The 13,062-nt window shown below is 43.0% G+C and overlaps 1 protein-coding gene across 1 annotated transcript in view; it reads right to left on the reverse strand.

Moving 5' to 3' along the window:
* The window catches only part of PRDM10 (PR/SET domain 10), a 37,395-nt gene that overhangs the window by 8,568 nt on the left and 15,765 nt on the right, over positions 1-13,062 (reverse strand). Inside the window, exons 11-17 of the mRNA XM_019470391.1 lie at positions 12,509-12,736; positions 6,790-7,137; positions 4,794-4,949; positions 3,599-3,778; positions 2,705-2,815; positions 1,386-1,586; positions 648-791 (exon numbers count right to left, since the gene is read on the reverse strand). Coding sequence (XP_019325936.1) covers positions 648-791; positions 1,386-1,586; positions 2,705-2,815; positions 3,599-3,778; positions 4,794-4,949; positions 6,790-7,137; positions 12,509-12,736 — 1,368 coding nt within the window. The remainder of the gene's footprint in view (positions 1-647; positions 792-1,385; positions 1,587-2,704; positions 2,816-3,598; positions 3,779-4,793; positions 4,950-6,789; positions 7,138-12,508; positions 12,737-13,062) is intronic.

The following is a 13,062-nucleotide window of genomic DNA, read 5'->3' on the forward strand; positions in this document are numbered from 1 at the left end:
GGAAGTGGTTGAGTCCCCATCCCTGGAGGTATTTAAAAGACGAGTAGATGAGGTGCTTAGGGACATGGTTTAGTGGTGGGCATGGTGGTGTTGGGTCGACAGTTGGACTCAATCTTAGAGGTCTTTTCCAACCTTAATGATTCTATTCTATGATGTATTAACAGTGGAGCGATCAGCCACTGGAGATTCATATCGCTCAGTTCTGCACTGTCCAAAGGATTATGGCAAGATTTTGACTCCTCTGAACACTTTGATCCAGTCCCCAGTCATCGTTAAACATGTCCTCTTGATCCCAAGGACTCAAGAGAACAGTTCCAGTGAAAATCCACGAGGTGAGTATTTCTGAGTTAATTAGGCATGTGTGAAAGTATCATGTGGAGTCAGTAGCGTATGGGTCTGAATGAAAGAAGGGAACGGAGTAGGGAAAAAAAGACAAATCCTTAGAGCTCCAGAAAGAGAAATACATAGTTCCTGGCAGAGCAAAACTACAACACACAGATTCAGGAACAGAAGTGATCTCAAATAATGTCCTAACACACGCTTTAAAATTATGCCTGCCAAATAAACACAAAGACTACTATACCAGAGGGCTTCTGTTCTGTTTGTTTCCCTCCATTGGCCTGATCTAACGCGTCTTGAATCCTTACCACAACAGTCTCTCCGGTAGTGCTGTCGGTGGTTAGAACGGCAGGAGTGGAACTGATGACAGCTGTCGCCAGCGGGGCATGTATTGTGTTAGGGAGCTGAGCAAACTCCGGGTGCTTCTTGCGAATGTGCTGTACCATCTTCGTCTACAGAGAGATGCAAAAGAGCATTAGAGAGATGGTCAGCAACTCTGCTTCGGGCCAACTGAAATCAAACAGCCCTGCGGACTGCAGCTTTTAAGTTTCCCTCAGTAAGGCAGCATCAAGATTCACACTATGGGATGGTCTGGTCAGCAAGAAGGAAACAAGGATCACAAAGTTGCTGCCGATTAGAGCTATCTGATACTGAAATATTGCCCCAAAACGTCACAACCCGTAAGCTTTTTACTCCAACACAGCCAAATATTTTGGGACCTTTTCCAGAGGTCACCCCTTCTGCATTTTGTTTCCCTGCTCCTCTCCCTCCTAGCTGTCAGTGAGGAGTTTCCAAGCTTTTCCATTTGTGACTGCACTCTGATAACATTTCCATTTCTTCTTTCAAGCTCATGCCTTCTATTTAGGGAACTTTTTTGCCATACATACAACGAGCAGGCTGTGCCTGCATTGCCAGCACGCAGCATGAAACCAGCACTCTGACTCAGACTGAGAGCGCTCTGCTTGCGGACTGACAGATGACAGAGACTGTGGTAAGAAAGCATCAAGAAGAGGCTGTCTTCTGAGGCTACGAGACAACCCCCGTACCTTACTGCTGTACTGCTTGGAACAGTGAGGACAGCAGACCGGAGGGGTGGCTATGGTGCCTGTCAGCTGGGTGTGGGTGCTCAGCATGGGATCTGGCTCTCCTGGGCCCGCAGGGCGCAGTTTCCGGATGCTTGGAGGTAGCTCCGCACCAGGATGGTTCTTCAGGATGTGTGCTTTGCGTTTACTGGCACTCTTGTACACCTGCAGGGTAAAGATTTGGAATGAAAATGGTGTAATCCTGATGTCTGCGCAGAAAACAGCTACTAGTTATCTTTATCTGGAAGGTCTGCCTGTTGCTTTAAGCAATATGTTTAGCTGAATCCCCAAACAATTACAACATAATGCATGAATATACATACACCTTCCAGTGTTCAATCAACCTGTAAAAGCAACCCCTTTTTGTGCAGCATGCAGGAGCCATTTGAAAACACGCTGTGCGCCACAAAGCAGCGCAGGAAGGTAAGAGGAAAACTTTTTTTGCCTGATACTTGAAGTTCAAATGTCAGAGAAGCCACTGATCACCAAAGTTGTCATTTGTCCAGTGTTATTTGTCATGAGGGTTGATGCCTCCACTCTCACACAAAGCATCAAACGATTTTAATAGCCTTCAGCGATCAACATATTTTTAAATTCTTTTTAGGCATATCAAACAAACAAATATTCTGTAATATTATTTAAAACTATCCCTTTTTTTCCCTTTAAACAAAAGGAAGGAGGCATCATGGAAGAATGTACTGAGGATAAGAACAGTCAGTCAAAATACGCTCCCTGGTAAATAAAGGCCCACATGCATAAAAAGCAAAAGCCAGGGAGTAAGAACAGGAACCCAAAGGCAGTGCAGAAGAAGCTTCAGGCTCCACTGAACACTGGCAATTACTGGCACGTGACTAAGCAAGCAGCTTAAAATAAAAGGAGTTAAAGACTGACTTTTAGAAGTGATACAGAAACCAAAATAAATCAGTGTTCAGGAATTAGAGAGATAGATAGGGTACTTAGTCCTGGGTTGCGAAAAGCGATACAGGACTAAGGGTGGATGACTACTTGCTGGACCACAGTATATGTTTTACCAACTCCAAAGACAGCAGAAAAGGAGAACTGCAGTTTTCAATTAGCGTTCAGCTGCCTCTGAGTATTTAATTTCATTTAAGATGAAGTATTTCATCTTAATTTCTTTTGGATAATGCTGCAGAAATGTTGCTGGCAAGCACCTCAAAAAAAAAAAAGCTACAAATGCTGCCAGATGTTTCTATCCAGAGACAAATTGGTTGCATGCAGGTCTAGGACTGAGCTACCCTCCGAGGGGTGACTTCCTTACATACCTTATCACAGTACTGACAGAAGTAATCTCTGTTGGGTTTGATGATGGGCAACGTGAGCTCTGGCACCTCTTCTATTTTCATGTCTGGATGTCTCTTTGATAAATGATTCACCTTAGGAGAAAGAAACAAAGAGAACAAGAGAGCATATTACACATGGAAGCCAAGCAATTGCTTCTTCTCCTAGACATGGATAACAGCCAAACCAAAACCGTAATGATGCTAGCCAGCAGCACCGGAAGCATTTGCTGCTGCAAGGGTTATTGTGCGTTCACAGTCAGCCGCTAAAGGTAAACATGGTCTTGCTAGATCTCATTTACAGTTTCGCTAATCAAAATAAGATGGGAAGGGGTAAAATAACTTGCCAGAACTCTCTTGCAGCTGAGGGTGAGGTAATGTAAAGGACCTCTGCCCAGGGAGGCCTTTGCTAGCAGAGGTAACAACCCTCATGAAACATCTGCAAATAAGATCTCTTGCTGCGTAACACCCTTTACACAGTGGCAGTTACAGGGCATGGCCAGGAGAGGCCCCTCCAGAAGGGGGAGAAAAAAAAAATAAGACAGACAGAAAAACTGAGGCAGTAAGGCTGAACTAGGCAATATATTAATCTCATGTTCTGCTAAATATGTTACACATCAATCAGCATTAGTGTTGAGATACGGTAGTGACAACCAGACATACAACACAGGCAATGAAATATGCAAAGGCACACATTTGCTGAAGAGACCAGACACACAGTTTTGAAAAAAGATAAATAATCTCAACTCAGCTACAAAATTCTCCCAGTTTCACAGCATCCTTGTGTTCCAACCATTGGAATTCCATCTTCATTCCTTAACTATTCATCAGAATTGAGTACAGAAGTTGTAAGAGAAGCTAGAGCACACAGACACTCACCAACATCCCCCTCCGGCGGAAACCCATCATACAGAGCCGGCACTTGAACATGAAGCTTTCGTAGTCAGTGGAAGCTATCCGAGGCTTGAACGTTTTTGAGCGGCTGATTCGATCAGCTTTCTTGGCCTCCCTCTCCGGGTTGTGCATCCTCTGCATGTGCTCTCGCAGCTTGTCTTTCCTCTAGGGAAAGAGCAATCGGGGAGAAAAATATCAGCACCACTTACTGCCTTAATACCTGTTACAAGGGAGAGCCACGATGTAAGTTGTTCGGAGATCTCTTTGGCTTTTCGTCTCCAGTGCTGCCATCAGAGTTGCATGCTCAGTGTTGGGACAGCTCAGCAGGAACCCTTTGGGTTTAGGTTTATCCTTCAAACCAAGGCTGAGGTTGCTCAGCCACAAAAGCAGGAGCCAAACTAATGCTAGCTTAGCAGCCTCAGTGAGAACAAACCCCTCCACTCTGGCTTTTCTTTGAATTTATCTAAAATATTAGCGCTCAACTCTGTACGGCTGGAAACTTGCATCAAATAATGCTCTTGACTGAGGAAGACCTCAAGTCCTACAACGGTACTGAACCTACCTCCCAGATGCAACCCAGCCTCTTTGGACACACACTATCTAGAACGTGCTTCATCACCCAGAAGTATCCCATAAGAAACTAAGTGACAAGGAGCAGGCTGATGCCACCACAGTTTACCTGGCTCACAGACCGCTCCATCCGTTCTGGAGGGATCTGGAAAGGCATCTGGATGTCATGTGCTGACAAGCTGCATCCCATGGACACAGGCACCTCGGCCAGGAATATTATTAATCCATCGATATCAGCAAGAAGTTTTCTTAACTAAACTGATAAAAGCAATACAACCCAAGCACCTGGCAATTGAGCTGTACAATGACCCAGTTCTTAATGAGCAGATGAAACTTCCTTTGCTATTAAATTATTAGAAATAAGATCTCATAGATGAAACACCCTGTTACAGCAGAGCATGCCGGGGTGGATCCTGCCCCTTGTCCATCAGAAATGAACGTCGTAGCTCACACATGACACAAAGCAGTGCATGCAACTTGCAGGCAAGTCTAGCACGTTTACACATTAGCTTCTTCCACCTTTGAGAACATGAGCTTGTCTACTTGAAGGAAGGAAGAGAATGGTGTTCTCCACCTGTATCAGGAATGATCCGGTCAAGAGTCATCTTACCTTGAACTGCTTGCCACACGTGGAGCACAGGAAGTCTTTGCGGTCTGAGTGTCGCAACATATGGAGTCGCAGCTTGTCAGGACGGCAGAAAGCCTTGTCACATTCTGTACACTGGTAAATCTTTTCTGAATGGAAACTGCGTACGTGTTTCTTGACCTAGAATTGCAGATCATAGAAAAAATGAATTTATTTAAACTAGAAGAGTGCGTGGTAAAACAGTCTAGGAAACTCTTAGCAAAAAAGAAAAAGAAAAAAAAAAAGAGGAAAAAGGTTCTAAGAGTTCTCTAATCTGCTTTGGCTTAAAAAGTATTTTGTCAGAACAGTTGATATCTTGGCAATAGTTTCTATAAAGCCGTAACATCTTTGTGATCCACCTGGATGGACAATTTGATTTCCTCAAGACTGATTCTTGAAGGCATCAGCTATTGCACAGTTGAGCACTTAATGGGCAGCAAAAGTCCACGATGTACCAGTTTTACTGAATCATCCTTGTGTTAACAGGTTCGTCTGAGGTTCATGATCTTTACTTCATTTATAAGAAATCTAAACGCAAGAACTAATTCCTTTCAATCAGAGAGTATGAGCTTGCAATTACAATTGGCAAAAACAAACAACAAAACTTAGACAGACAAGCATTTGCATGCCATTCCTGAATGGCAATTATTTTTGCATACTTTGGGACTATCCTTGACCTCTTCAAGCATCTAGTGGGATTTTTTTTTCCCCAATAAAGTAACTAATGAGGTTTGACATTTGAAATCCAAGCACCACTCAAGAAATGCATCTCTAATTAATTCTTTACCATCTTCTAATACTGATCATACATGGAAAAACTTGGTATCTTTATCGTTCCACATAAAAGTATTTAAGTAGGCAGCAATCTATGGTGCCTAGACTTAATTATTCACACGCACCAAATGAAAAAAATCATCTTTGAATTCCAAAATAGAGCTAAATAGCTGGAAAAGAGCTGTGGGACCTTCTTCTGACTGGCTCAGTTTCACGGGAAAGTTTATGGGGAATCGGGTTGCAGTACAGCATTTCTGAATCATCAACATTTTTCCTTGTTCAACATTTACAAAAGATAAAGGTTTTTTGCCGGGATGGAATTATATTAGTAAATCACTTTTCCCTATCCTTTCCTCTTTAGCCTATTGGATAGTCTATCAGTTCCTATTACTTGACATAAATTGAAATGTAGAAATCCAGTTTAAGTCAGGCAGCTCAGCAAGACATACCAAGCCCTTTGTCCATATGAAGGATAATGAATATCTACATAGTACGTCTCAGGTTTTTCTTACTGAACATCGAAATAGCATCCTTAAATTCTATTAACGATCTTCTCCAATGGCTCTGCACACTGCACAAAGTAATTACATTACTCACTACTCCAGTGCAACCTCTGCTAAGCAGTGTGCAGAGAAGAGGAGGAATAAAGTACCCAGCTGAAGCCCAGGGGGAAGCCAGGAAGCAGAGCATCCTGATCTGTTCTGGCATTTCTGCAAGGTGTTCAAATGTATTACCCTGACAAAAACAGTCAAGGGATTAAAAGATATTTGTATCATGTAAAACCACAATTCTTTTTGGTCCAGAGTTTTAACGACAAAGGACAAGGTGTATTCAAGTACAAGCTGCATACAGCAAAAGACAATCCCTTTTTGTGCCATGGATCTGTACTGACCAAAAGCAGTCGGGACCTCTGCTTTCGGCATTTTCTGGGGATAAGGGACCACCCCTCCCACAGTACAGTGCCTTCTAATGCCAGATTGAAGTACCACACCTGATGATTTAGTGGGAAGAGCACTTCAGCGGCATAAGACAACATCTAGCAATGCTTAGTCACTCTTCCTTTTTAATTTCTGACTGACATGGACCCCTTTATCTTGTGAGAATGAACTGACGTGCAGTGTTACACAAGAACAGTACTGAAAATTCATGAACAGAGCACTTGCAAGAGACCCGGAAGGCAGCGCTTCAAACCAGTACGGCATCTCACCTGGATAAAATCTGGAAAGCGTTTTTTGCAGGTAGGGCAGGTGAAATAGCCATCGTTGACATGGATGGCCACATGATCTTTAAGCAGATCCAAGCGGTCAAAGGACTCAGGACAGAAAATGCAGGAGTATGTTTTCTGGTCCATGTGGAACTTCATGTGGCTCTCGAGAGCACCGCTGTTGATGAAGCCCTTGTTGCAGATGTCACAAGTCAAAGGGCAGTTCCCTTCCCGTCCATGAAACCGCAAATGCTGATCCAGTTTGTCCTTCTCCCGGAAGGCCTTCCCGCACTGGAGGCATTTGAACGGCCGAAAGGATTTCCGTATGAACAGGTGCTGAAGAGCTGCATTCTGAAAGAAACATCGAAGAGACCATTTGTTATTATGTATAGAACCCACATCCAAATATTTTCAAGATTAAATATACCAGATTATCAGTGAACCTAAACTTCAAAAAAATGCTTCTGCATTGTAGATTCTGTCTCCATTTTACAGAAGGGGAGGGTGTGACAGGCAGAAGTTAAGGGATATACCTGCAGTTACACACGGAGTTAGGAGAACACAATGCAGGAGTTTCATCTCCAGTCCCTGGTTTTCTGCTGATTGAGCTAACTTTCGTCTTTAGCATGGCATTTTTCCGTAAAATAAAACTAAGTCCTCTCTGAGATACAGACCTGGGCCTGAGAAAAGCTGCAATTCCAGCTGATTACTGGAGATTGGGTCAAAAGTTCAGCCACCATACAGAGGAAGGGCAAGCTAATGCCTTGTCTTTCACGCAGGAGCAGGGCTTATGAAATTCCACAGCCCTTTACAAAATCAGCCCCTGCACCAAAGATCACCACAGAGATGCGCAGCAGTGGTTTAGCATTGCCTGGAAAACTTCTGGTGGAACATACACTTAACCTTTTTGTTATTATCAAGAAGAAGAATAGAGTTTCAAAACATTACAGCAGGGGCAGAATGGCAGGTTTACAAGCAAAAGTTAAGATCTTGTGAGCAATTCGCCTGTCTTTGCCATTTAGCATATATCACGCGCGAGAGCCTAAAAACTAAGAAGAAAGATGAAAGACAAACACACTGGTGCTAAATCAAGAGGAACTCCGATAGATTCTGTTGTCTGCTCAAAGGGTAGTTGATTATACACAAACTTGAAATTGCTTTTCTTGGTATTGCAAGAAACTATGAATATCGTGAATTGAGCATAATGTGGGTTGTGTGAACATTCATTTTAAAATTTAATACACTGGGCTGCTCTTCTCTGTTCTTCTCCACTCCTACCGTGCACAATTTCTCTTCTCAGTCCCTGCTTTGTTTTGGTGCGTGCTTTCCTTCAGCCTACCTTTTCTGTAACATTTCATGATTGTTATCTCTTCCCTTCCCCTTCCGATAAACATTATAGAGCCATCCCAGTCCCGAAACCACCGCTGTGTGCTGAAGGAACAGATGCTGCTGGGCATGTTGCCTGTAGAAATAGGCAAGTGTGCCCTGCACCTGCATTTCAATGTTGGATGAGAACTTTTACGTTGGATAGTTGCAAAGCTGGAAGCAAGTCATACCTCTGCATGCATGAAATCCCACAGCCCACTATCACCCGTACTGTACTGAAACTACACTGCAATACTGCCATTTCTCTGCCAGAAGTCTAAGGAATATTTTACTCTTCTCCAAAATAAGATCTATACATCGGCACTTATTGATGTCTTCTCTTTGCAGATGTTACACACAGAATCTATGCCACAATAGTTAAGAGAAATAGCGCTAGAACATTGCTGGCACCTGTGCTTACACACGTTCAATACTACATACTTCTCCACGAGATACTTTCAAGACTTCTGCAAACACATTTCCCTGGTTTCCTCTCGCCTCTTCTTGTGGGAAGAATGTCTGGGCTGACATTTGCTGTGTCCCGTAAGTGTGTGCCAACGGCTGACACTGAGAAAGTAAAGTTAGGAGCTTTTCTGCCGGAATGAGGGAACAGCTTGGGAATACTGTGAAGTGCTGTGCTAGAGATTAAATTAGTGAACCTGAATGATCCTTTTCACCATCTGAACTGCAGAGGGAAACCTATACTTTCATTCCAGACAAAGTGACATGAGAGCAACTGCTTTGCTATTAAAAAAGCTAACAATTTCATACAGGAGCCCCAAATGAGCCCTCCCGTGAATTGTCGTCATCCCCATTCTCTGTTTTACAAGGGGAGAAGGGGAGACAATAGGAAATACACGGATCTGCTGTAAGTCAGACCGGGAGTTGGCAAGACAGACATGTGCTGTGAAAAAGTTAACGTGTTGGTTGGAGTCAGAAGTATATAATTTTCCCCTTCACTACAGGGATATGCTAATAAACCAAACAGCTGAAGAGACGCACTTCAAGTTCTTAACTCCACTATTACTGTACTTTGCTGTTTGTAACCCCCAGCAATCTGACTGCTAAGATAGCAGGCCAGACTTCTATACCGTGTAAATCAACATAGTCCCGTTGCTGTCTCAAAGGCTACAGAAGGGTGAAACCTTTTACTGCTCTTTGGTGAGATAAACTTTCAACCATAAAACCAGAAAAAGACAACTAGATGTTGTCTCATTAACTGATAAGATTGATCCAGTGCAAACAATTGCGTAAACAAATCCTCCAAAACTTTAAGATGGATATTACAGTATCTCATCCAAGCAGTTTTCTCCTATAATATTCACCTTAAATTTGCAATTAATCAGTATGAAAAGAACTAGAAGAATGCAAATTGTTATTCAGATTACACTTAGTTCTGGACATCGGTTGCTTAAAGAAGAACAAATGTGACAATTTACGATGTGGGATCAATCAGGAGACACTCAACAGAAGTTGGACAAAACAACATGGAAGGCGATGTTGTTACGTACCATTCGATTAGATACAGCAAAAACCCAACAAAACAAAAAACCAAATCAAACCTACCTGCAGCTCCAGCTGAGCAGGCAGCATTGAGGGAGAGAAAAATACTTATGTTATGCAATGGACTTTAAAACAGAAGCCTTGACTTCTGCCATAGTCACGCTTCTGCGGGTCACTACGAGGGCCAGCTCTTCTAGCTAGAGTTTACTCTTTACCGAGGCAAGACTCCTTTGAGGTTTTTGCCTCAGGAAACACTAAGCAGATCTTCAAGGTTTACCCTGTAGTTAGTAACTGCCCAAGGGGAGTTAAAGGGCAAAGATAAAAACCACAGATAATCTTGAAGGTGTTTTGTGACCTTTCATGTTTTCTCAGAGTTGATTAGTAATGATGTGATGTGTATGGCACAGCCACAGTGAGAATGAAATGCTTTTAGCAGAAGGGAATAATCAGGGCAGGACGACAACAGGGCAAGGATTAGAAGAGTGAAAAAGTTAAGGAGTAGGGACTTTTTTTAACCTCATTTTACTGTTTGTACTCTTCGTTATACAACCGGTTGCATTTCTTTCAGCACGAAGGAAGTGACTGTGCTTTCCAAATCATACCCCTACCCCTGCCAGTTGCTTCCTCCGAATAAAGCAGTCACCTACACAAAGGACATTTTAGGATCAGGTCTGTATGTAAAAAAAGGCAATTTGGAAATGCAGATGTTTCTGGGATCAGCCCATAGACACTCTGGACGCTGCCCAGAACTGAATTAAAAACAAATATTCATTTTGGCTGCAGACCACACGTTCCTCTAATTTGTAACAAGAGTATCTTGAAGGGTGGGTGTATCTCTTTTCAATACTAAGGACACGACTGCCATATTTAAGGTCTGATCTCCAAGGAAACTCCACAGGCTCTAAAGCAGAGGCTGAAAAATGAACTGATCCTATCAGGACTTGAACCCTGTGGCATCAGAGATCAGTGCTTCCAGCTAGAATGAAAGCACTCTCAGAGCATCACTGCCTTAAACCTTAGAAAAGTCGAAGCAATTCACAAAGAATTACTGTTTTTGAAAATGTAATCCTACGTGAGTAATAAGGAAGAACTAGAGCTACACAGGTCTCCAGATCATAATCAGGAGTCAAGACTTTCTACCTGTTCTTTGGAAGCGACTGATTTACTACACATCTTAAAACCACATGTTTGCTTGCTTATAACATTAAGTGCATGTTATTATAAGAAGGTGCTGCGAAGAGTTGAATTGAATGAGTGCTCATAGGGTGCTAGAGCTTGCTGTGATTTTTCAGTGCTTAAAAAAAATTAATGCTTGCTGGTTTACTCTTATCTCAAGTTCTCATTGCTCACAGTCTGACGCAATACGGAAAGGTCCTACGCAACCATCCATCTGCCATTCTGCCAGTGCCCCTATCTTGAAACATCTCCAGGACTCTGCTGAACACGAGCTGCCAGATGTATGGGAAGTTAGGGAGATTTGGCAACACAAACACATCACCAAGGACTAAACCACCACTGCACTCCTCTTATTTGTCATCCATTTGTGATGAATTTCCAGGGAACAAAAGCTAAGTCACAAGACAAAGAAGTAACTTCAGAATTTCTGTCCCTTTCTTCCCACATTTACTGTTTAAGATGATCTTAAGTTCACATCTCGGGTTCAAAAGTTTGGGGAAACAGGCAACGCTTTTTCTTTCCATCGCACCCAGGCCTTGACTTTCTACTGATGAAGTTGTGGCATATCACAAGCAGTAAATACCCATGCCCTTTACTGTCAAAACTCAGCATCTGCCTTTGTACTCTGTTATCCACCCTACAATACATTCAGTAAAAATCCCCCAAGCTTTTAACATATGAAAATCAAATTACTGGTAGAAGCTTGTCATTCTGAGAGTGCAAGCGTCTTATATGGTTAGAAATTCCCCAGTCTTAATGTGCCTGAGCCAAAGTCCTCCTTCAAGATATGCTGCTGCATTTATGAGGTAACACTACCACTGGTCTCGCATATATATTGCTATAAACTGAGAGCAAAATTTGGCTCAAGATCTTCCGATACGGAACAGTTAGTCAACTCTTTTCTAATCCTTTCTCATCCCCTAAGAATGAAGTGTTACCCCAATTGCAGCTGTTCCTTTCTGTAATCAAAATTTTGCACGTGGAAGAAAAAGCAAAAGATTTTAGGCTAAATAACCCAATCTCACAGTTACATGGCTTGAAGGATTATTTGCTTGAATCATTTCCCTCCCACACACAGTAGAGAAAAAACAGCTCACCCAGTTGACACAAAGCTCAGGCTCAAAGTGTTTGCTGTCGGTACACAAAGCTCTTAGCACAGGTTTTAATCTCAAAGACAGGCACGTTTTTCTACCCCAAGAAAGGACTTTATCACTAAATATCATCATCATCAACTAAGTGGATCTAAACTGAGGTCGTGGTTCCTCTTTGGCAACTATTTGCAAGACAAGAGTTCTGAGAGACACAGATGGTGCTGTGAACAAGTCATTACTCTGTGCCACAGTACCATGATTCAGCCGGCTGTTCGAAGCACTCCTGCTTGCCAGCTTGGAGGGACTGTGTTTCTATGAAAGAATTACTGTGCTGCAATTGAATCAGCTCCAACTGGTGACCAGTTCTCACTAGCATCTCATGAGATACTAGTTCTTTACATGAGATTTGTCTTCCTCTCAGTGCAAAGAAAATTGCTAGGAATGAGATGCTTTATTCAGGATTTGGAAATGGATACGACGGTGAGAGAAAGGGACCAGCTGGTCCTGGCAGGCAGGTCCGGCATTCACTGGGTTACAGCAAATGGAGAGGGTGAGAGAAGACGTGACCCGCTGTCCTCTTTGCTTACCCTGATACGCTTTGCTCGCCTCATGTCATCTGCTGTCATGGTGCTCTGCGTAGGCACCGTGCTCTCATCATGCTGCGGCTGGATTTGTAGCGGGTGGTTTTCTGACTGCTGCTCCAGTGCCGACTGTGTCTCTGATGGCACTGGAGTCTGTTCCTGCTGCTCCAACCCATTCAGTGTGGCTTGTCCGGCCTCATCAAACTGCCCCTTGCTGGAAAAATGCAGCAAGTCCTGAAATCGCAAATCATACAACCAGTGATTATTCCCCCCACCCACTGAAAAATGCATTGATAATACTCAGCAGACAACAAGATTTCTACATACTTAATCACAAGCTATAAACAAAAATGTGTCTACACTAACGCTTTCCTACTGTGTTCCACTGATGCTCTCAGCAGATCACCTCCACCTACAGCAACAAGATTCAGAGCGCTAGGGAAGAAGTGCTGCAGGTAGGCGACTCTCTTGGCCATCGTATTGTCTGATCAGACACAGACAATCAAAACCACCCAGCTGTTAACAGCCAAGCAAGTTCTTCTGCACTCGTGACCCTATTA

This window comes from Aptenodytes forsteri, unplaced genomic scaffold, assembly GCF_000699145.1.
Source record: "Aptenodytes forsteri isolate BGI_AS27 unplaced genomic scaffold, ASM69914v1 Scaffold126, whole genome shotgun sequence".
Classification (NCBI taxonomy): domain Eukaryota; kingdom Metazoa; phylum Chordata; class Aves; order Sphenisciformes; family Spheniscidae; genus Aptenodytes; species Aptenodytes forsteri.